The sequence below is a fragment of the Dendrobates tinctorius genome, unplaced genomic scaffold (genome assembly GCF_039654945.1).
Source record: "Dendrobates tinctorius isolate UK_male_01 unplaced genomic scaffold, ASM3965494v1 ptg000046l, whole genome shotgun sequence".
Classification (NCBI taxonomy): domain Eukaryota; kingdom Metazoa; phylum Chordata; class Amphibia; order Anura; family Dendrobatidae; genus Dendrobates; species Dendrobates tinctorius.
Genome location: NW_027361714.1, coordinates 84,596,987 through 84,621,441, shown reverse-complemented (window position 1 = coordinate 84,621,441; position 24,455 = coordinate 84,596,987). Strand labels below are relative to the sequence as shown.

The window sequence follows — 24,455 nt, the reverse complement described above, 5'->3', positions numbered from 1 at the left end:
ACAAGAACATTGCACGTCTGAATGAGGCATTAGAGCTCATACAGAAGGACATGCAAATTGGTTCAAGCATGGACCACTAATGTATAGACTAGCCATGGGTCCAAAGACCCAGGTATGAAAGCCTTATAAGAATATATTAGTGATGAGCGAGTATACTCGTTGCTCGGGTGTCCTCAGAGTACTGTATTTGGCGTGCTCGGAGATTTAGCTTTTGTCATTGCAGCTGCTAGACAGCCTGAATACATGTAGGGATTGTCGCTATTGCTTTTATTTCTTGTCCTTCAATATTTTGACCTTAACTTATTTTCTTTACTTTATAGACAATCTGTGATTTGACACCTTCAAAACAGGTCTACTAGAAGTATTAGGGCTCATGCAGATGTCTATGATCTCAATCCGATTTCAGTCTGCAATAAATGGACTGGCTGCAGCTCTCCCGAACTGAGCAAGATAGCTTCATATATTCTAGTGATGAGCGAGTATACTCGTTGCTTGGGTTTTCCCGAGCATGCTCGTGTGTCCTCCAAGTATTTTGGTGTGCTCAGATATTTAGTTTTTGTCGACACAGCTGCATGATTTGTGGCTGCTAGACAGCCTCAATACATGTGGGGAATGCCTGTTTGATGGGGAATCCCCACATGTATTGAAGCTGTCTAGCAGCCTCAAATCATGCAGCTGTGTTGAAAAAAACTAAATTTCCGAGCACGCCAAAATACTCGGAGGACACCAGAGCATGCTCAATGAAAACCCGAGCAATGAGTATACTCGCTCATCAATAGAATATATGAAGCTGCCTCACTCAGTTGGGGAGAGCTGCGGCCAGTCCGTGTATTGATGTCTGAAATCAGATTGAGATAATAGACGTCTGCATGAGCCCTAATACTTCTAGTAGAACTGTTTGAAGGTGTCAAATCAAGATTGTCTATAAAGTAAAGAAAATAAGTTAATTTCAAAATACTGAAGGACAAGAAATAAAAGCAATAGCGACAGGGCCTATGCTTATATCAGCAATTTTCTTTTATTTTTTTAGCTTAAAAAAAAAAAAAAAAAAAAAAAAGTTCCTGCCAGGAACTTCAAGGTATGCTTAGATCAGGCAAATTTGTTTTTTTTACATCTATACTGGTTTCCTTTAATTCAAGGTCTCTGATTATGCTCTTCTCTCAGGTCCTCAATACTTGCCATTTACAGCCATCTCATTCTTAGAATTGTCTTTAACTGTTTTGTAATGCTCATGACAAATGTAAATGCGGCTGAAACATACACAACTCAACTTTTGGCAACAAGAAAGTAATAGATACTGAATGCAAACACCTCCCAATCTAAAACTGTACCGTAATTGTTAAAAGGATTGTCTGAGCTTGTACCTTCCGGAGTGATCGCTGCAGGACAAACGTCTTTTATTAAATCACCAAGTGTTTGAGGTTTCCCGTCACTGGCAATTGGTCGAAATAGCTTTTGCACAAAAGGACGTTCACTCGTTGCCTGTAAATATAATTGAAGAACAAAATTATTCCTGTAAACAAAAATTGCAAAAATCAAGTGTAAATTTATAAAGACTAGCACTGTGGAGAAGAGGAGCAGCTACCCACACTAACCAATTATATTTCTGCTTTATTATTGCAAAGCCCCTCTGAAAAAGGTTAGAACTAGAATGGAAACACTAAGGGATGCTATTCTGTTGTTTTCCTGCATTTCCTTCAATAAATGTCCCTGTGTGAGCCATGTGTATAACAGCTACTGCAAGATAAAGTGAGACGCTTCCAATATTAAACCACCAACATTCCATAGAAAACTCCACTAGACTTGTTGCAGTGAACAACTGCTCTCTCGTCTGTATACAGGTCCTCAATTCGGGAAGTGTAAGAATGATACCAAAACATAAAAGTGAGGAATTCATGAACTGTGCTTTATATGCTAGTCTACAGGCCGACATAGATCTCCCTGAGAATTTGCCTGCAGAGCTTATTTTATGGCTATGTGCACACATAGTGAAAGGTGCTGCTGATTTTTCCGTGCGGATTTGGAAAAATCCACAGGTCAAAAGACCTGCAGTTTACCTGCGGTTTCACACCTCTACAATGGAGAAGGTGTGAAACCGCTGCGGATTCCGTACAAAGAATTGACATGCTGCGGATTTGAACTGTTTTCATGTTACCATTGAAAACAATGGTACTGTACAACACAGCTAAATCTGCTGCAGACCTGCAGGGCCAGAAACGCTGCTGATCCACAGCAGAATCCGCACCGTGTGCACAAAGCCTAAATGAAAGGGGGTGTTCCCAATGTGAGACATGTAGATCAGGATAGCAGACTGTCAGTTATTACACATCTCACATTGTTACCGCGCCCTTCCACTTTGCGTAGTTTTGATCCAATACCTGCTTTGTCATAGATGAACAGTGGCCATATTACCAAGATGTGTAAATCTCCACCCACACCATTGATTGGCAGCTTCCGCTGGACTGACATTAGATGGACGGCATAAAACACTATTTGCATTGAAATACAATACACAGCCAAGTAACAGACACATCCTTGGAATCAGGCTCGCTTGCACTATATTAAGCTGCTCTCAGATTAAATAGCACACACCTACTGACAGACTCCCTTTAAATATATGGCTTTCAGATCTCCTCTGACTATTTCAAGGTTACATGACTCCATTCAAGGATTGTGGGGCTCAAAGCAACCATTTTTAACCAACTATATACACATACTTGTAACTCTTGGTTCTAAGAGTTGTGTAATTTTGTAGAAATCTTAAAGTTTCATTTAACATCTGAATGCACAACCTGAATCAGACATTTAAGAGTCAGGGGAAAACGGGTTTTTAAACCAACACCTTTGTTTCCAATGGAATACATCTTACTCACCAAATCAACAAATATTTTGGATGATTAAATAGGAATAGAAAATAATCCAACAGCTAGTTACTTTTACAAGGGGCAGTATTGGTCTATATGAACTTTAGTAATCATGGCCCTGTGTAAAAATGCCCAGTGATCAAGCAATCAATAAAACACTCTTTATGTGAACATGAAAGTTATTGTTTGTCTGCAGCACCTCCCAATGATCATGATTGCTACTATATTATAAAAGTAAATGAGTGTCTGTTCCTACATCATTAATTGGTACTCCGTACACTCGTGTAAAGGACCCTAAGGATATACTGTCTAAAGTAAATCGCAGATTAAAAACAAAGGGTGACATACTCTTACATTTCTCATATTTTTGTCAATTTACTGAGTTTGGTTTGTTTAAAAAAAGAAGCACTTGTCATCCTTTCATGTCCACCTTATGAGGAGACATCCCATTGGAGCTCTTTGTATGCCATCTTTCTTGTTTACATTCACATGTTTTTCTCATTTCCACGTAATATTTTAATCAATGCAAATGCCAAGTAAAAGAGGCAACTTGGTAAAACGGGATCAGAGATTTAGAAAAAAACATAAAAACACAAAAATGAGGTCTCAAGGACGTTACTGACATTTGCTTCCTCCACCTTGATAATATAATTACTAAATTGCTTCCTTGTACGTCAAATATGGAGACGAAAAATGAAGCCGTACAATGAAAATCTCAACAGGTTTCATAAAAACTTCAAGCAAATGGAGAACTTGCCCATGATTGCGTTCCCCGACGTATACTGTAAGTCATGACTAGTCTCTAAAAGGCAATGCAAAAGAGTAGTCTAATATACTGAGAATGGCAGATGTCAATGGTACGAATAAATGGTGAAGCAAAAAACAGCTGAAAAGAGGACCTAAACATTACAGACTGGATCTGTAGGGGAGGACTGCTAGAAAACAACACACTGCATGCAGATGTTATGATCATCTTCTCAATGTCTTATATAGAAATCACACCCAGAGATTTTACAACCCATGTGTTGACGAATGAAACTATTACACTTAATTACATGCTAAACTCATATTTACTGACATGACAAACTGGTATTTCAAGACAGAAATATTTAAAACATTTTTTTCTTCCAATACCTGGTCATTTTGGCATTTGCAACATGTTTTGTAGTCAAAATAAAGGAAAGGACATACATTAGTGTAATAGTTAACCTCTCTCCTTTCTCTTTAGTACTAGAAATCTGAAAGAAAAAAAAAGCCCTCCGAATACCATTTTTACACAAAGCCAAAAGATAGGAAACTATATTAATATTGGCAATTGATCTGCTAAGAGCCAGCTTCTGTATAGCACGCTTTTTGCGCACCCAGTAGTACATGCCGCAATTTGTTTCCCATGGACCATCTGTCTGTATGGATAGGTTTCTATTTGGTCAGCTGCTGTCCGTTGGGCACATGAAAAGTACACTGACCAAATATACACTCATCTGAGCGATCCCTATAGCAGTATACAATAGAGTTCAGAACTCTGTATAAGAGAAGCCATTTTCAGTGATTCTGAGGCCGCCATACACATTAGATGACTGCCAAGTGAGCCAGCCGATTGTTCAATCGCCATGTCAGCCAACTCGTCCATATACAGCTCCTGTCTTCTCTATGAGAAAGTAGCAGACTGACAAGTTGCTTATCTCTGAGAACAATCAGCAGTCCGAAATCATATATGCGAAATCAATATCTCCACCAGATCATCAGTTGGCTGGCGCTACCATACAAATGAGACCATCAGCTGATCCTGTCGATATCGGTAGGTACAGCTGGCATTAGCCTAATGTGTATTTGGGGGGGCCCTTAAGACTGTAGTAAGAAAAACAAAAGCTGCGGTGTTGGGGCAGTTGATCAGTTTGTATCCCTGCACTCATGTAAAAGGACTCTAAGGATATACCACCTAAAGTACATCGTATATATTATACCACTATGCTCAAAGTCCTCAGTGATCAGTTTAAGATGCTAAACGTGATGAAAGGTACTAGGTAAAAACATCTGGATGAGCAAAGTTGTGAAGAAGAAACAAAGACGACCACATTTACCAAATGTCTCAATTTTTTGTTGCATCTCACTCCAGATCCTGCCCGAAGTAAATGTTTTTATTTTGTGCATTTTTTCAATTTTTTTTTTTTTTTTTTTTTTTATACACTTTTAAAGGATCTGCAACTTTTGGAGCTAAAATGTTTAAAAAAAAAAAAAAAAAAAAAATGATTAAAAATAAAAATAGAGAGCAGTTTTCATTTTGCATTAAATTAATGACTCATTTTGAAAAATTTTGAGTAAAAACCATCAGCGAATAAACACAGGACAAAATTAAAAAGAAAGTAACTTAATTTGGGGCCACAGTCCCCTGGCCAGGTTTTCCTAAAAATAGCATAGCATTTCAGAAAAACATATACCTACCTGTCGACAACTTCATGTTGCTCATGGTTTGGGGAACATAAATCAGAAGACAGCTGCTCCTTTTTAAAGATACCGTACTTTAAAGAAAAAATAACTGGGGTAAAAACTTGTATGACAAGTAGCCTAGACAGAACATACGGTATTTTAAGCAGGGTTGGCCTGGTACTGCTACAAGCTTAGATGAAATGAAACCACATAAGGCCAGGCATATCAGGGAGAATTCCACAAGCGCTACAAAGCACACCATAAACAATAATCACCTGTTAGAAAGGAAAGAACAATTTTGGAGGTGTTTACCATCTTTCTCGCCCTCTAATTACCTTGTTTACAAGGTCATTGAAAAGCAGTGAAGCCTCGAATCAGTAATACTTGAACAACATGAAATCTACGATAGGTATAGGACATAGTAAAACAAAAACATGTTCTGTTCGAAAGCATACCATATTATATGAAAAAAAAAAAAAAAGCAGATTCCAACAATAAAAATCTTAATGATTTCAGGTGTTCTACAGTGTCTGCTAAGGAAGGGGAGTGAAACAACTGGCAAACTAAAAAAAAAAACAAAAAAAAAAAAAAAACACACCAGGGTAACAACTGCACCACCATGTTGGTGCATGACTTTGGGGGCAATGCACATTGATGAGACAGACATGGAGTGAGAAGGGAAGGGCCTTTGTATACAGGTACGTGAAGTTAGGCTACGCTCCCACGATCAGTGTTTGTTGAATTTTTGATGCTGCAGAATTTCTGCACCCTAGTTTACTTGCAGTTCTTTCATTATTTTTGTGTGCATTTTCAGTCTCTGTTTGGTGTGTCATGCTTTAACCCCTTAGCGCCCAATGACTGACATAACACGTTATGTCAAGTGTCCATTTCCGCACCATGACGTGCTATGTCAGTCATGACTTCGAACGCAGTGACAGTTCAGCACTGACAGCAGTCAGTGAAAGCTGAGAAACACGGGAAGAGGTGCAGGGACCCAAGACATCAGTACCCGCTGTGATAAAACACTCCGGGATCGCCTTTGCTGGGGTCAAAGGTCACGTGCATTCAGCATGAAACTCAGGCGCAGAGCACTCGGGACAGGGCATCTGCATTTCCCATCTGTACCCCTGGGCGGTGCTCCACCGTAAAAGTGTAGGCCTGCAGGGCAAGGAACCACCGGGTCATCTGGCTACTCCGTTCCTTGTTCAAGTGCATCCACTTGAGAGGGGCATGGTCAGTGATCAGCCTGAACTTTCGGCCCACCAGGTAATATTTGAGGGCCTCTAGAGCCCACTTAATGGCAAGGCACTCTTTTTCTACGACTGCATACCTTTGCTCGTGTTTATTCAGCTTCCTGCTGAGATAGAGGACTGGGTGTTCCACTCCGTCCCTCACTTGTGAGAGTACGGCCCCGATACCGGTATCAGAGGCATCCGTTTGTACCACAAACTCGCTGCGGAAGTCCGGAGTCACCAGTACGGGCTGAGAGCAAAGTGCCCGTTTTAGGCTATGGAAGGCTTCTTCAGCCGCTAAACTCCATTTAATCATGACGGAGTCTTTCCCTTTTGTAAGATCCGTCAGGGGGGTAGCGATGGCTGCAAAATTGGGTATGAACCGGCGATAATAGCCGGCGATCCCCAGGAAGGCTTGCACCTGCATCTTGTTGACAGGTTGTGGCCAGTCCTGAACCGCCTGAATCTTATCAACCTGGGGTTTAACAACACCCCTCCCAATTACATACCCCAAATACCGGGCTTCTTCTAGCCCGATGTGACATTTCCTGGGGTTCGCGGTTAGACCTGCCTCCCACAGGTCGTCAATCACAGCTTGTACTTTCTGGAGATGAGTCTCCCAGTCCAAGCTGTAAATGACAATGTCATCCAAATAGGCCGAAGCGTACCGCCTATGTGGCCTCAGGACTCGATCCATCAGTCTCTGGAAGGTCGCCGGTGCCCCGTGCAGTCCAAACGGCATATACACATACTGAAATAAACCTTCCGGCGTAGCAAATGCCGTCTTTTCTCTGGCAGCCTCAGCCAGAGGGATCTGCCAATACCCCTTGGTTAGATCTAGGGTCGTAATATACCGGGCTTTTCCTAACCGATCTATTAACTCGTCGACCCGGGGCATAGGATAGGCATCAAATTTTTTAGACCGCATTCAGTTTCCTGAAGTCATTGCAGAACCGGATGGTGCCGTCCGGTTTAGGAATTAGCACAGTCGGGCTGGACCACGCACTGTGCGATTCCTCAATGACTCCTAACTCTAACATTGCCTTCACTTCTCGGGAAACGGCTTCACGGCGCGCTTCCGGGATTCGGTAGGGCTTTACGTGAACTGTGACACCAGGTTCCGTTACGATGTCATGTTTCATTAGCATAGTCTGCCCGGGTTTTTCTGAGAAAAACTTTTGGTTGTGAAGTAGAAACTGCCTGACCTCAGTCTTTTGCCGCTCCGAGAGAGTCTCTGCAACCCGTACCTCCGGTACGGTATGCGAGCAGACAGGACGGGCCAGCTCCGCTGACAAGGCAGACCGATCCTTCCAGGGCTTTATCAGATTTACATGATAAATCTGTTCAGGTTTCCGTTTACCTGCCTGGTATACTTTGTAGTTTACTTCACCAACTCTTTCCTTGATCTCAAAGTGGCCCTGCCACTTTGCCAGGAACTTACTGTCCACCGTGGGGACCAGGATCAACACCCTATCTACGGGTGCAAACGTACGGATCTTGGCGCCCCTATCATAGATTCTTTTTTGGGCTCCTTGAGCCTGTATCATGTGTTCTTTGACGATAGGCATAACAGCCGCAATACGGTCCTGCATTTGTGTGACGTGATCTATCACTGTTTTAAACGGAGTGACCTGACCCTCCCAGGTTTCCTTTGCAACGTCTAACAGTCCGCGAGGACGTCGGGCGTACAATAACTCGAAAGGCGAGAATCCCGTGGAAGACTGGGTACTTCCCTGATGGCAAAAAGCAAATACGGAAGTAAATAGTCCCAGTTCTTCCCATCCTTGTCTATCACCTTTCTCAGCATCTGCTTCAGAGTTTTATTGAACCGTTCGACCAACCCGTCTGTTTGAGGGTGATACACGGATGTGCGTAACGGTTCGATTTGTAACAATCGGCAGAGCTCCTTCATTACCCTGGACATAAAGGGGGTCCCCTGGTCGGTGAGTATCTGTTTTGGTATACCGACCCGACTAAACACATGCACCAGTTCCTTGGCAATCGTCTTGGTGGCCGTGTTACGCAAAGGGATGGCCTCCGGGTAACGAGTGGCATAATCCAAGATGACCAGGATATGTTGGTGTCCACGTGCAGACCGTGGAAGGGGCCCAACTAAATCCATCCCAATCCTCTCAAACGGGACTTCAATAATAGGTAGAGGTACCAAAGGGCTACAGAACCGGGGCTTAGGTGCAGAGGCTTGGCAGTCAGGACAAGACTCACAATATACACGGATATCGTGATGCATGCCTGGCCAAACAAAACAGTGTAATATCCTTTCGGTGGTTTTCTGGACTCCCAGGTGACCCCCCATCACATGTCCGTGGGCCAGGTCCAGCACCTGCCGCCGGTAGGGTTTTGGCACGACTAATAGTTGCACCGTATCTTCCCCCTTTTTCTCTATCTGATAGAGTAAATCATTCTCCAGAACCATGTAAGGATATGCCAGCCTAGAGCCAGGTTCTACGGGTACCCCATTTATCACTTTTACATTTGTCCTAGCCTGAGAAAGGGTAGGATCCTTTATTTGCTCGCTTTGGAAGTCATCTTTCTGAACTTCTAAATCCGGCAAACGGGGAGGTGGACGGCTGTCGGCCTCCTCCTCTTCCCCGGTCTCCTCCGTATCACCCGCCATGACTGAAAACGGGAACTGCAGGTCATTTCCTGCAGACTCTTCCCCCGAGTCTTCCGGGGAGACCTCTTCCCGGGGTTCGGGACCCACACGCGCCCTGGGAGAAGAATCATGTACACTATTACCCGAAGGCATCAACTGATTCTCCCACAATTGCCAGAAGTGGGGAAAATCCCGGCCCAGGATAACATCATGCAATAACGCCGGGACGAGTCCCACTTTATGTTGCACAGACCCATAGGAAGTTGTAATGCATATGACCGTGGTGAGGTACCAACAGGTGTCTCCATGCACACACGTTACAGAAAATTTGTCTGATGGTCCAGTCGGGGCTGACACCAGACTGGCCTTCACCAGAGTCACCACACTTCCCGAGTCTAACAATGGCACCACATTTTTGCCATCAACAGTTAAATCACACAAGTGTCTTTCCACATCCTTTTGTCCGGCATTCACACTCACTACCCGTGCAACCATAGACATGCGGTTTTTAGAGTCTGTGACGTCGCACTGCATGGGTTCAGAAGTGACCGGACAGTTCGCAGCAATATGTCCCATCTCTTGGCAACGGAAACACCTAACGGGCCCCTTGCTTAGACCATAGTTCGTTACTCTCGGCCTCGCAGTGCGGGCAGTCCCGTTTTCCTCCCCCACTGTCTTAGGGATTTTTCCATCTCCCCTACTCCCTGGAACAGTCTTACCGGTTCCACGTGGAGATGATGAAGAACGAGGTGGGGTAGCTCTATATATATATATATATATATATATATATATATATATATATATATATATATATATATATATACACACACACACATACACAGTATATATATATATATATATATATATATATATATATATATATTTTTACACCAATACACATTTTTATGTCAAAAACAACAAAAAGTACACACATTTGGTATAGTTTTCGGAAAGACCCAATCTATAAAGCTGACACTACTTAACCCCTTTAGTAAATGTCGCAAGGAAAAAAAAAAAAAAGAAAAAGCAAACTATGGTTTTTCATCACATCGCTGGAAAAAAAAAAAGTGAAAAAAAATAAACACAATAAGGGTGAGTGCACACGTTGCGGATTGTGCTGCGGATTTTTCCGCACGGATTTGGCAAAATCCGCAGGTCAAATGACATGCGTTTTACCTGCGGTTTTCTCCTGCGTTTTGACACCTGGTCATGGAGCAGGTGTCAAACCCGCAGTGGATTCCGCACAAAGAATTCACATGCTGCAGATTTAAAACCACAGCTAATCCGCACGGAAAAATCAGCAGCATGTGCACTGCGTTTTTCAATTTCCATTGACTATAAAGGTACTGTACAACGCAGCAGAAACTGCTGCGGATCCGCAGGATCAAGTCCGCTGCGGATCCGCAGCAGAATCTGCAACGTGTGCACATACCCTAAAGGTGAACGTAAATAAAAATGGTATAGCTGAAAATGCCATTGTGTCCTGAAAAAAAAAAAGCCACCAATACAGCTCCATCAGTGGAAAAAATTAAAAGTTATAGCTCTCAGAATAGAGCAATGCAAAGTTATTTTTTCTGTAAAAGTTTAGATTATGTAAAAAGTTCCAAAACAAAGATGACATACATGAGGTATCGCTGTAACCATATAGACCAAAAATAATGCTGCCTTATCAATTTTACAACATGCGAAGCGGCATAAAAAGCCTCCCCAAAAAACAATTCAAGAATTGCTGTTTTTTGTTCTGCCACCCAAAAATCTGAATAGGAAAAGAAAGCGATCAAAAAAAATGTTATGTGCCCAAAATGGCACCAATAAACTCACCTGGGGGGTAGGGGCTGTCCGGTGCGGTCTGGTCCGATGGGTGTCGCAGGTTCGGCGCCTCCCATCTTCTTCTGACGCTGCCCTCCTGCTTGCTTCTTCGCTCCCCGGCATCAAGCTCCTGCGCAGGCGTACTTCTCTGCCCTGTTGAGGGCAGAGCAAAGTACTACAGTGCGCAGGGCCTCTCTGACCTTTCCCGGCGCCTGCGCACTGCAATACTTTGCACTGCCCTTAACAGGGCAGAGAAGTATGCCTGTGCAGGAGCGTAATGAAGCAATGAGGAGGGCGGCGCCAGACCCAGACCTGCAACACCTATCAGACTAGACCGCACCAGACCCCCCCCCCCCCAGTGAGTATAATAAAGTTAATTTTTCTTATCTTTCAGGTCTGACCGGGGGCTTATCTACAGCATTATAGAGTGGTGTAGATAAGCCCTGAAAGGCAGTGGCAGTATCTTATAGTGGCCAAAACAGGTGACAGGTTCGCTTTAAGGGGTCTAGTTTCCACAATGGGGTCACTTGTAGGGTTTCCACTGTTTAGGCACATGAACACTATAAACGTTGCATGGCGTCCGCTCTTTCAAGTATCACAAAATTACAGCTGAAGGCCTCTGCACAGTTTGACCTGATGTGCAATACCTCAACTCCATGTTGCCTTTAACTAGCTACCTTTTTATACCATCACTCTGCACTCTATGTATTGTGGTGGCTCAAATACAGCTGGGGTCATCGGTTAATGCAAATTTCCCATATCATCCGAAGGAACACCTGGAAAAATTAGAACCCGTTATATTATGACACCCTTTCCTCTTGGTCTCCTTATTTACCTCTTTTATAGCAATATGGAATATGTTGGTTAAACACAGTTGAAATTGAAATAGTATTACTTTAATAAGATTACTTTGCACTATAAGGCTGCTTTTACACTTACCGTGTTTTTTTGCCGGCCGATTTTGCAGCCCCAACAGATTCCTATGGAGCTGAAGGTTTTTTGCGGCCCGTTTTTGCGGGATACTGCAAAAATCATGGCCATATGGTCCGCTAAAAAGGACCGCAAAAACACGGCAAGTGTAAAACCAGCCTAAGGCGACGTGCCCGCGGTTTATCCACTGTGCTTTTTTACACTGCGTAAACTAACCTTCAGTGTGTTTTTCCTATCCGCATATCAATTTCTCTAGTGGGTACGCTTAATGTTCTGTGCAGAATTTCCCCATAGACTAAACTTACATTAGATGCGTAAAATCCGCAAGTAAAAAGTGTGTAGTCCACACCTAAGAATGTCAGTTTCAAAAACAAAGCAGCTTTATTTAACCCCTTAAGGACTGAGCCACTTTGTAGGTTAATGACTGGACCTCGTTCTTTAGATCTGACCAGTGCCCCGTTATGTGGTTTCAAGTATTCCGATACCTCACGTGTGTGTGAAAACTACTGTTTGGGCGCATGGCAGGGCTCTGAAGGGAAGGAGCACTGTGACTTTTTGAACACAAAAATGGCTGGAATGAAATGTGTTTTTTCAAGACTAGATTAAAATTGTGAATGTTAGAGGAAAGTCTAACGGTACAGAGTTTCTCAGAATGGGTGCAGCATGGTTAGAAGCTCTGCATACAGGAAGGAAAGGCTGTAATCACAGAGGTAAGGGCTGTAAGTCAAGAGGCAAGACCAACATAGCTGGTCAATAGTACAACTTTCTGTCCTAAAATCAGGGTATATGTTCTGGAGCACTATAGGGAACGTGAACATGACGTCTTAATTCCAATAGAGGAGTTGCCAATGTTTTCCAGGGTGAAGAGGCTTTAGGGTGTGTGCACAAACTGCGGATCCGCAGCGAATTTGGCCACTGCGGATCTGCAGCAGTTTCTACTGCGGTGTACAGTACCATTATTCCCTATGGGAAATGGAAACCGCTGTCCAGACACTACGGAATTTTCAGCGGTTTCAAAACCACAGAAAGAATTGACATGTCAATTCTTTCTGCGGATTCCGCAGCGGTTTTCTATCTCCTCCATTGTGGAGATGGTGAAACCGCAGAGCCAAACCGCAGGATAATCCCCAGGTCTTTTGACCTGCAGATTTTGCAAAATCCGCAGCAGATTCCGCGGCGTGTGCACGTACCCTTAGAGACAGCAGTTGGTTTTTGTGGCGGAGGAGGTGTCATTTCCCTGTGATTTCAACTGTAAAAAGTGAAGCCACTCGAAGAATAAAAATATCACTTATTATAACCGCTTCCTAATGCTAAGGAAATTGTTTCCACAATCCGTATTTTCCCTGGGCAAAAAACGTAGTTCCAGCAAAGTGTATTGGATTCATATAATTCTCATGCCCACTGAGGCTTTGATTGTACTCTGAAAAAGCACACTTAATTATAGCAGGGTTTTTTTCATTTTGTCTTTTGTAGGTTTTCTATGTTTTTTTGGCCATGTGAACATGCATTTATATGCTGCATGTGTGCCAACTCAAATCAAGCTCAATTTTTGTGTTTTTTCTTTGTATTTTTGCATTCTGTACAAGCTGGGTTGTGGCCTCCCTCTCCTGAGCTGGAAATTGTATTTAGAAGCTTCCCCTGACTGGTGTCCAGTGGTTGGGACCCAGTCCTTGTCTGCCCTTATTCACACAGACGTCAACTTTGACACATAAGGTTATTAATACTAGACAGTGTAGGACCGCCCCGACCACAGAGTCACCTTGTCGATGGTGGGACGGCTTTTATGCTATGTTTGATCAAATGCAGTATTACTAAGAACTCTGTATGATTTAAATGCACTTTTGCTTTTTACTTAATTATAGCAGGGTTTTTTTCATTTTGTGTTTTGTTTGTACTCTGTGCAAACTGACTTGCGGTGCGATTTTGAATTCTGCAACATGTCAGTATCTCTAGCAGTAACTATGCGTTTTATTTGGAGATTTGCCACATACACTGGAATATGATGAGTAAAATCTGCAGCTAAAAGAATGCATGTGTTTTTTATTGGGTTTACGCCTGCAATCCATACATGGCAAAGTTTTATCAATGCTAAGTAACAGAAAGTAGTTTTATTTAAACACGACAAAGAGAAAAAAAACACAGCTGACACGCAATTAACGGATGTAAAAAACTCAAGTAACTTAATTTAGCTTATAGGTGCAAAAATCTTGTATAAAATCTGCAACATTACGTATTGTGTTAACATAGCTTAACCCCTTCACCCCGAAGCCTGGTTTCACCTTCCAGACCAGGCCAATTTTTACAATCCTAACCACTGTCACTTTATGTGGTGATAACTCTGGAATGCTTCAACGGATCCCAGTGATTCTGACACGGTTTTCTCATGACATATTGTAATTCATGACAGTGGTAAAATTTCTTTGATATGACTTACGTTTGTTAAAAAACAAAAAAAAAAAAAAAAATTTTGCGAAAACTTTGTAATTTTCAAACTTTTTATTTTATGCCCTTAAATCAGAGCATGGTGTCACACAAAATAGTTAAATAACATTTCCCACAGCACAATTTTGGGAAAAAAAATAAAAAAACTATATATATATACACACACACACATTATATATACATACACACACTGCTCAAAAAAATAAAGCAAACAGTTAAGCAACAGAAAATAACTCCAAGTAAATCAAACTACTTTGAAATCAAACTGTCCACTTAGGAAGCAATCAATTTCACATGCTGTTGTGCAAATGGAATAGACAACAGATGGAAATTATTAGCAATTATCAAGACACCGTCCGTAAAGGAGTGATTCTGCAGGTGGGGACCACAGACCACATCTCAGTACCAATGCTTTCTGGCTGATGTTTTGGTCACTTTTGAATGTTGGTTGTGCTTTCACACTCGTGGTACCATGAAACGGACTCTACAACCCACACAAGTGGCTCAGGTAGTGCAGCTCATCCAGGATGGCACATCAATGCAAGCTGTGGCAAGGTTTGCTGTGTGTCAGCGTAGAGTCCACATGCTGGAGGCGCTGCCAGGAGACAGGTCAGTACACCAGGGGATATGGAGGGGGCCGTAGGAGGGCAACAACCCAGCAGCAGGACCGCTACCTCAGCATTTGTGCAAGGAGGAACACTGCCGGAGCCCTGCAAAATGACCTCCAGCAGGCCACAAATGTGCATGTGTCTGCACAAACAGTTAGAAACAGACTAAATGAAGATGTTATGAGTGCCTGATGTCCACAGATGGGGGTTGTGCTCATAGCCACACACTACTGAGCATCATTTCCTTGTCTTGAGGCATTTCCACTGAAGTTGGATCAGCCTGTAATTTGATTTTCCACTTTGATTTTGAGTATCATTCCACGTACAGATCCCCATGGGATATTAATTTTGACTCACATTGATCATTTTTATGTTTTATTGTTCTCAATGAATTCCAATATGTAATGAATAAAGATTTACAATTGGAATATTTCATTCGGTGACATCTAGGATGTGGAATTTTAGTGCTCCCTTTATTTTTTTGAGCAGTGTATATACAGTATATTATATATATATTTTTTAGGAAGTTATAAGTGTTAAAAGTTGACCAGCGATTTCTCATTTTTACAACAATTTGCAAAAATTTTTTCTTCTTTAGGGACCACCTCACATTTGAAGTGACTTTGAGGGGCCTATATGACATAAAATACCTCAAAATTACACCATTCTTCAAACTGCACTGCTCAAGGTGCTCAAAACCACATTCAAGAAGTTTATTAACCCTTCAGGTGCTTCACAGGAATTTTTGGAATGTGGTAGAAAAAACATTTACTTGTTTTTCCACAAAACAATTTCCTTTAGACAGTTTTTTTTTTTTTTTACCTTTGCAAGGGTAACAGGAGAAAACGGACCACATACATTTTGTTGGGCAATTTCTCCTGGGCATGTCAATACCCCATATGTGGGAGAAATCTACTGTTTGGGCACACGGCAGGGCTTGGAAGGGAAGGAGCGCCATTTCACATTTTGAATGTAAAATTTGCTGGCATAATTAGCAGTCGCCATGTCACGTTTGGAGAGCCCATGATGTACCTAAACAGTGGAAACCCCCCTCAAGTGACCACATTTTGGAAATTATAACCCTTTGGGAATTTATCTACAGATGTACAGTAGTGACGATTTTGAATCAATTGGTGTTTTCCAGAAACAGGCAGCAGTGGATGTTGCAGAGTTAAAATTGCAAATTGATGAGAGCACGCCTAATTTACGGGTGCGTGTCTCCAGAAGCATGAGCTGGGTAAAATGTACTGACCCAACACTGATGAAACTCTTTAAAAAAAAAAAAAAAATATCAAGATGAAAAATTTCAGAACTTTTTCCACCTTTAATTTCACTCATGTACAAATCCATTAAGAAACAAACTGAAGTCATTTTAAGGGAGAAAATAAAGTTAACAAAACAAAAATAATGTGGTTGCACAAATGTGAACACCCTTTTATAATGGGAAATGTGTTCATAATTAGCCAATAACAGGTGCAAAAATTAAAGATGTGTTGTCATGGTATGCCTAGGTTACTTTAGGCAAAAACCCCGGGACCCCTGCGATGTCCCTCAGACTAGGGGAAACATGTCTGTCCCTCTACCCAGGGTTTACACTGAAGGTGTGCCTGCCTGAGCCTCCACCCTGTCCCTGTCTCCTGTCCAGCCCTAAGCTGAACCCACCACCCTCCACCCAGTGAGGGGACCAGACACCAGACCCCACAAATACGTATGGACAGGGGTAAAAGAAACACCACACAGTTAATACACAAGGGAATACAATAATGTGCAAGGGCAACCAAATATATATATAACAGATTGGAGAAAGAACCACTGAGGGATATACTGCACCAGATATCAGACGCTCCAACACCACCACTGCTGACCGGTATTGCTAGCACTAGGCTAAAGCTATAGTCGGCAACGCCCATAGTCAGGACGAACTATTTAAAGACCAAGGGCGTGGCCCAGCCCTCAGCCAGCATGACAACCTGGTTAACCCTATCCCGACTGGAACAGAATACCCAACAGGGTATTACCGCTGTCTGCCGGACACCCTGGTGTGAACAGTGTCCGACAGGACAGTACCCCACCTTCTACGAGGGACCTCCGGAACCTCACCATGTCGAGGACCTGGCTTGTCCGGATGGCGACGATGGAACATAGTAACCAGTCGATCAGCATGAATGTCAGAGGCCGGCACCCATGTCCTCTCCTCAGGACCATAGCCACGCCAGTGGACCAGGTACTGTAGAGTGCGACGCACAACCCTAGAGTCCACCACTTTGGACACCTCAAATTCCAACGCGCCATCCACCAAGACGGGAGGTGGTGGCCCGGGGGAACCATCCACCAAACCCACGACCTTCTTTAGCAATGCTTTGTGAAATACATTATGAATCTTATACACAGCCGGCAACTCCAAACGAAATGCCACTGGGTTGATCACTGCGGAGATTCTAAATGGGCCAATGAACCTGGGACCCAACTTAAGTGACGGTATCTTGAGCTTAATGTTCCTAGTAGATAACCACACCCAATCTCCCACACACAGGTCCGGACCTGGCACACGTCTGCAGTCAGCCACCCGTTTGTACCTGGAACCCACCTTCAACAAGCGCTGCTTGACTCTCCTCCAAACAGACAACAATTGAGCTCCCAACTGGTCCTCTTCAGGGACGACAACTGAGCACCCCTGACGCAAGGTGCAAAATTGAGGATGTTGACCATACACACAAAAAAAAAGGAGATTCCCCAGACGATTCCTGGCAATGGTTGTTTATTGCGAATTCTGCCAGAGGAAGAAACGCTGACCACTCTTCCTGATTGTCGGAAATAAAGCAGCGCAAGTATTGCTCCAGGTTTTGGTTCATCCGCTCAGTCTGTCCATTCGACTGAGGGTGGAAAGCCAATGAATGAGATAATTTGATTCCAAGGCGAGAACAAAAAGCTCTCCAAAACTTTGCCACAAACTGCGTACCTCGATCAGACACAATGTCAGACGGGACACCATGAAGTCTGACCACCTCGCGAATAAATATCTGAGCAAGAGTCTTAGCATTGGGCAAAGACGGTAAAGCAACGAAATGTGACATTTTGGAGAACCTATCAACAATTACCAAAATGACCGAGTTCCCTGCCGAGGCGGGCAAGTCAGTAATAAAATCCATGGAAATCTCAGTCCATGGCTTACTGGGCACCCCGAGAGGCTGCAAGCTACCAGCGGGACGGGAACGAGGAGTCTTGGCCCGTGCGCACATGGTACAGCCACATATGAGGCCACATCCTGCCGGATTTTAGGCCACCAAAAACGACGCGATACCAGTTCCAGAGTGCTCTTAACCCCTGGATGACCTGCCAGTACCGTGTCGTGATGTTCGCCCAACACTCTAGAGCGTAGATGTAGCGGCACAAAAGATTTATTAGCAGGCAACCCCGGCGGTACCACCTCCTGAGCCTCCGCAATCTCTGCCTCAATCTCTGTCGTGATGGCAGATACCACCACACCCTTTTGGAGAATAGGCACCGGCTCTTCACATAACTCTCCACCCGGAAAACACCTGGATAAAGCGTCTGCCTTAACATTCTTCGACCCAGGTCGATAGGTAACAATGAAGTTGAACCGGGTGAAGAATAATGCCCAGCGAGCCTGTCTGGAGGACAAGCGCTTAGCAGATTCTAAATAAAGCAAATTCTTATGGTCGGTTATCACAGTAATCTGATGAACAGCCCCCTCCAAGAAGTGTCGCCACTCCTCAAATGCCAATTTGATGGCCAATAGTTCCCTGTTGCCAATATCATAATTACGCTCCGCAGGCGACAGCTTCTTGGAGAAGAAGGCACACGGATGCAACTTGGCCCAAGAAGGGCCCTGAGACAGTACAGCCCCCACTCCAACCTCCGACGCATCCACCTCCACGACAAACGGTAAGGAGACATCGGGCTGCACCAGAATGGGCGCTGAGGCAAAACTATTCTTGAGGAATTCAAACGCCTGTACCGCAGGCTCAGACCAGTCAGAAAAGTCGGTACCCTTCTTAGTCATGTCAGTCAGTGGTTTGGCAATCATAGAGAAGTTCTTAATAAATTTCCTATAGTAATTGGAGAAGCCAAGAAATCGCTGAAGCGCCTTAAGATTATCAGGCCGATCCCAATGTAGTACCGCCTGCACCTTTGCGGTGTCCATCTTAAAACCTGAGGCGGAGATTATATAACCCAAGAACGGTAGCTCCTGTACGAAAAACACACATTTTTCAAGCTTGACATAGAGCCTGTTCTCTCTGAGCAACTGCAGAACCTGTCTAACATGCTCTATATGTGTATCATGGTCGCGAGAGAAAATGAGGATGTCGTCAAGATAAATTATAACAAACCTCCCCAACAACTGAGAGAAGACATCATTAATGAAGTGTTGAAAGACCGCCGGTGCCATAGTCAACCCCAACGGCATTACCAAACTCTCAAAGTGACCCTCAGGGGTATTGAACGCTGTCTTCCACTCATCCCCCTGACGGACTCTTATAAGATTGTACGCCCCCCTGAGGTCCAGTTTGGAGAACCACCTGGCACCAACCACTTGGTTGAATAAATCGGGTATAAGTGGCATAGGGTAAGGATCACGGACCGTAATCTGGTTGAGTTCTCTGAAATCCAGACACGGGCGTAAACCGCCATCCTTCTTTTTAACAAAGAAGAAGCCAGCAGCCAGAGGAGAAGAGGAAGGTCTAATATGACCCTTGCTCAGGCTATCCGCAATGTATTCCTTAAGAGCTAGCCTCTCGGGACCTGAGATATTAAACATTCTAGCTTTAGGTAACTTGGCCCCTGGTTTCAACCTAATAGCACAGTCATAGGGGCGATGCGGTGGTAGTTCCGAACAACCCTTCTCAGAAAATACATCCGCATAATCCAGCAACGGCTCCGGGATACTGGGGGTCAAAGCGGAAATACATGTAGCCAGGCACCTCTCCTGACACTCCCTGCTCCACTGAATTATGTCCTGGGTCTTCCAATCAATAACAGGATTATGCATTGACAACCATGGAAAGCCCAGAACCATCTGAGCCGGTAAGTTACTAAGCACCTTACAAGTTACCCGCTCTGAGTGTAATACTCCGATGTGGAGTTGTATATCCAACACACACTCTGTGATCTCCCCTTGAGACAACGGGGAAGCATTGATGGTAACCACCCGGATGGGGTTCGGCAATTTCTCCACCGGAAATCCCGCTGTATGCGCGAACCTCTCATCAATGAGATTGGCAGCTGAGCCACTATCAATAAATACTGTAATAGAGAGCATTTGCCCCCCAAGTACCACCCTAGCAGGGAGCATACACTGGGAAACCATGACGGAGGATACACAAAGGCTCAGACTAGACTCCTCCAAACCCTCTGAGCCTATCAGTTTTCCGCCGGCGCGCCCTTCTTAGGTACCAGGGGGCAAGCGTTAATAAAATGTCCTCCTTTGCCACAAAAAAAACAGAGCCCCTGCCTTCTGTGCCAAGGACGTTTAGGCTTGTTACTCGGTGACTGTGCTATACCAGCGATCTGCATGGGTTCCACGGATTCACCCGCGGCAACCTCACCGACCACTCCACCTCCCGGAGGCAACGAAACCAGCGCCCCCTGAAGGAGACGTCGGTCTATGCGTACTACAAGTGCCATTGCAGCCTCCAGAGAGGCGGGAGTCTCGTACATTAGGAGAGTCTGTTTAACCCTTCCAGAAACCCCATGCAAAAATTGACTTCTAAGCGCAGGGTCATTCCACTGCGTGTCCACCGCCCAGCGCCGGAAATCCGTGCAGTAATCCTCAGCTGGTCGATCACCCTGTAGCAGTGAGCGTATCTTAGACTCTGCTAAGTTTAATCTATCCGGATCGTCATAGATCAAACCCAGAGCAGAGAAAAAAAAATCTACAGATTCAAATGCCTGTGAGTCTGAAGGGAGTGAAAAGGCCCAGGCCTGTGGGTCACCACTCAGCAAAGAAATCACCAAGCCCACGCGTTGAGCCTCATTACCTGAGGAATGTGGACGCATACGGAAATACAATTTGCATGATTCACAAAACACCGTGAACTTACCACAATCACCAGCAAATCGTTCAGGAAGGGGAAACTTGGGCTCAGCTGCCCTGGCTGCAGCCTCAGCAGGTACTGCAGGAGCTGACAGGCCTTGTTGCTGGACCGCCCCCCTGAGTTCAGTGACCTGTATGGATAGAGCCTCCAGCTGCTTGGTTAGGGAAAGTATAGGATCCATAGTAAGTAACCCCTATATTCCCTATCTATACCTTTTTTTTTTTTTTCTCTCACTTTATTATTTGGGCCGACTATAAAGTCATGGTATGCCTAGGTTACTTTAGGCAAAAACCCCGGGACCCCTGCGATGTCCCTCAGACTAGGGGAACCCTGTCTGTCCCTCTACCCAGGGTTTACACTGAAGGTGTGCCTGCCTGAGCCTCCACCCTGTCCCTGTCTCCTGTCCAGCCCTAAGCTGAACCCACCACCCTCCACCCAGTGAGGGGACCAGACACCAGACCCCACAAATACGTATGGACAGGGGTAAAAGAAACACCACACAGTTAATACACAAGGGAATACAATAATGTGCAAGGGCAACCAAATATATATATAACAGATTGGAGAAAGAACCACTGAGGGATATACTGCACCAGACGCTCCAACACCACCACTGCTGACCGGTATTGCTAGCACTAGGCTAAAGCTATAGTCGGCGACGCCCATAGTCAGGACAAACTATTTAAAGACCAAGGGCGTGGCCCAGCCCTCAGCCAGCATGACAACCTGGTTAACCCTATCCCGACTGGAACAGAATACCCAACAGGGTATTACCGCTGTCTGCCGGACACCCTGGTATGAACAGTGTCCGACATGACAGGTGTCTGACAAGATATCAGGACTCTTCAGACCTACAGATGACTACCCATTCCTGCTACTACATGTGGGGACAAATGACACCGCAAGAAACGACCTGGAAACCATCTGCAGAGACTTTGAAGACTTAGGCAAGAAAGTGAAAGAACTGGGAGCGCAGGTGGTCTTCTCTTCCATCCTCCCAGTGGATGGCCATGGAACAAGGAGGTGGAATAAGAGTCTGCAGGTGAACAACTGGCTACGTCGATGGTGCCGTCAGCAACGATTTGGATTTCTGGATCACGGAGTGTATTACCTTTACGATGGACTACTTGCTAGAGATGGGGTGCACCTTACGAAGACTGGAAAACATGTATTTGTAAGTCGTCTTGCTACACTTGTAAGGAGAGCTTTAAACTAGAACAACATGGGAAGGGAAGCAAAAGACCAGAAAAAGCCATACACCTGACAAATGCTATTGAGAACTCTGCTATTAGAAGTGGAAAGGAAGAACAAAGACAAAAGAATCTAATTAATAAAAATATTGGAGAAAGAGAAACCTATCACAAACTAAAATGTTTCTATACTAATGCACAAAGCATGGGCAACAAACAAGGAGAATTGGAACTACTAACACAGGAAAAGAAATATGATGTCATTGGAATCACTGAAACTTGGTGGGACAATACACATGATTGGAATACAAGGCTAGAAGGATACAACTTTTTTTGCAAGAAACAGACTTGAGAAACGAGGAGGTGTCGCATTGTATGTTAGAAACGCGTATATCTGCACAGAGATTGAAGAGTCAGAGACTGGGAGTTCTGTGGAAACTGTTTGGGTAAGAATACAAGGACAGAACAATGGAAAGGACACCATTGTAGGCATTTACTACAGGCCACCTGTGCAAGCTGAAGATATGGATGAACTCTTTATGCATCAAATGGCCATGTTCTCCAAAAAATATGACATAGTTGTCGTGGGAGATTTCAACTATCCAGACATTTGTTGGGAATCTCTCTCAGGCAAAACTAACAGGTCAAGGAAATTCTTATCCTCTCTTGCTGACAACTTTATCTTCCAAAAGGTAGGGGAGAAAACAAGGGGAACTGCTACCTTGGATCTAATCCTTATAAACAGGGAGGAAATGGTTGAGGAGGTAAAAGTGGCTGGGACCCTAGGCGGTAGCGACCATGCTATTTTAGAATTTTGGATAACTAGAGGAGGAAGACCTGTGAAGACTCAGACGTCAAGGTTAGATTTCAGAAAGGCAGATTTTAAGGGATTCAGAAAGAGAATCTGAGGGATCCAATTGCTGGATATCCTTAAAGACAAAAAAGTCCAGGAAGGATGGGAAATCTTAAAAAATGAAATTCTCAAAGCACAATTGTTAACAATTCCGAAAAGAGGGAAGAATAGGAAGCATTTAAGGAAGCCAGGATGGATGAACACAGAACATAAGCACATGCTAAAAAGGAAGAAAAAAATGTTTATAAAATTGAAAGAGGGAGGCATAGCTAAAGAAGAATATAATGCTGTCTGCAGAACCTGCAGGGCACAAATCAGATTAGCTAAAGCGGACAATGAATTGAGGCTTGCAAGAGATGTCAAAAGCAATAATAAAGAATTTTGAGGATATGTCAAAAGTAAAAGAAAAGTCAAAGATGCTATAGGATTTTTACAGGATAAAAATGATGAAATGGTAAGACAGGATGTTGAGAATCCGAACTTTTAAATTCCTATTTTGCATCTGTTTTCTCTCAGAAAGGAAATGTAACATCAACTGTTATTCACTGTCCTATTAAGGGAATAGAAGAATCCAGGATATCGATAAACAAAGATAGTGAGGAAACACTTAGCTAACCTAAATGAATTCAAGTCTCCAGGTCCAGATGAATTACACCCCAGAGTACTGAAGAAGATAGCAGAAGAAGTTTTTGAACCCCTCTCCATAATCTTTGAAAATTCTTGGAGAACAGGAGAAGTCCCAGAAGACTGGAGAAGAGCAAATGTTGTTCCTATCTTCAAAAAGGGGAAGAAGGTGGACCCAGGCAACTATAGGCCGGTGAGTCTGACTTCTATACCAGGAAAGATCTTTGAACAAATTATTAAACATGTATGTCAGTACATGGATAAGAATGAAGTGATTAAACAGAGTCAGCATGGGTTTGTAACTAATAAGTCATGTCAGACTAACTTAATTTCCTTCTATGACGGAATCACTGATTGGGTGGATCAAGGAAATGCTGTAGATATAGTATATCTTGACTTCAGCAAAGCATTTGACAAAGTATCTCACACAATCCTTATTGAAAAAATGACTAAGTATGGGATGGACAAGGCAACTGTTAGGTGGATTCATAACTGGCTTAGTGATCGGACCCAAAGAGTGGTCGTAAATGGCTGCACATCCAGTTGGAAGAATGTCTCAAGTGGGGTACCACAGCGCTCTGTCCTGAGCCCTGTATTGTTCAACATCTTTATCAACGATTTAGATGAAGGAATTGAGGGTAAACTGATTAAATTTGCTGATGACACAAAGCTAGGAGGGATAGCTAATACTAGAGAAGAGAGAGAGCGGATTCCAAAAGATATAAATAAACTGGAGAAGTGGGCAGCAACTAACAGAATGGTTTTTAACAGGGAAAAATGCAAAGTACTACATCTGGGCAATAAAA

The 24,455-nt window shown here is 43.7% G+C and overlaps 1 protein-coding gene across 7 annotated transcripts in view; it reads right to left on the bottom strand.

Moving 5' to 3' along the window:
- Positions 1-24,455, bottom strand: part of ATG5 (autophagy related 5) — a 233,192-nt gene that overhangs the window by 35,929 nt on the left and 172,808 nt on the right. For all 7 annotated transcript variants that reach the window (XM_073576088.1, XM_073576090.1, XM_073576089.1 and 4 more), the window contains exon 7: positions 1,365-1,482. In XM_073576088.1, coding sequence (XP_073432189.1) covers positions 1,365-1,482 — 118 coding nt within the window. The remainder of the gene's footprint in view (positions 1-1,364; positions 1,483-24,455) is intronic.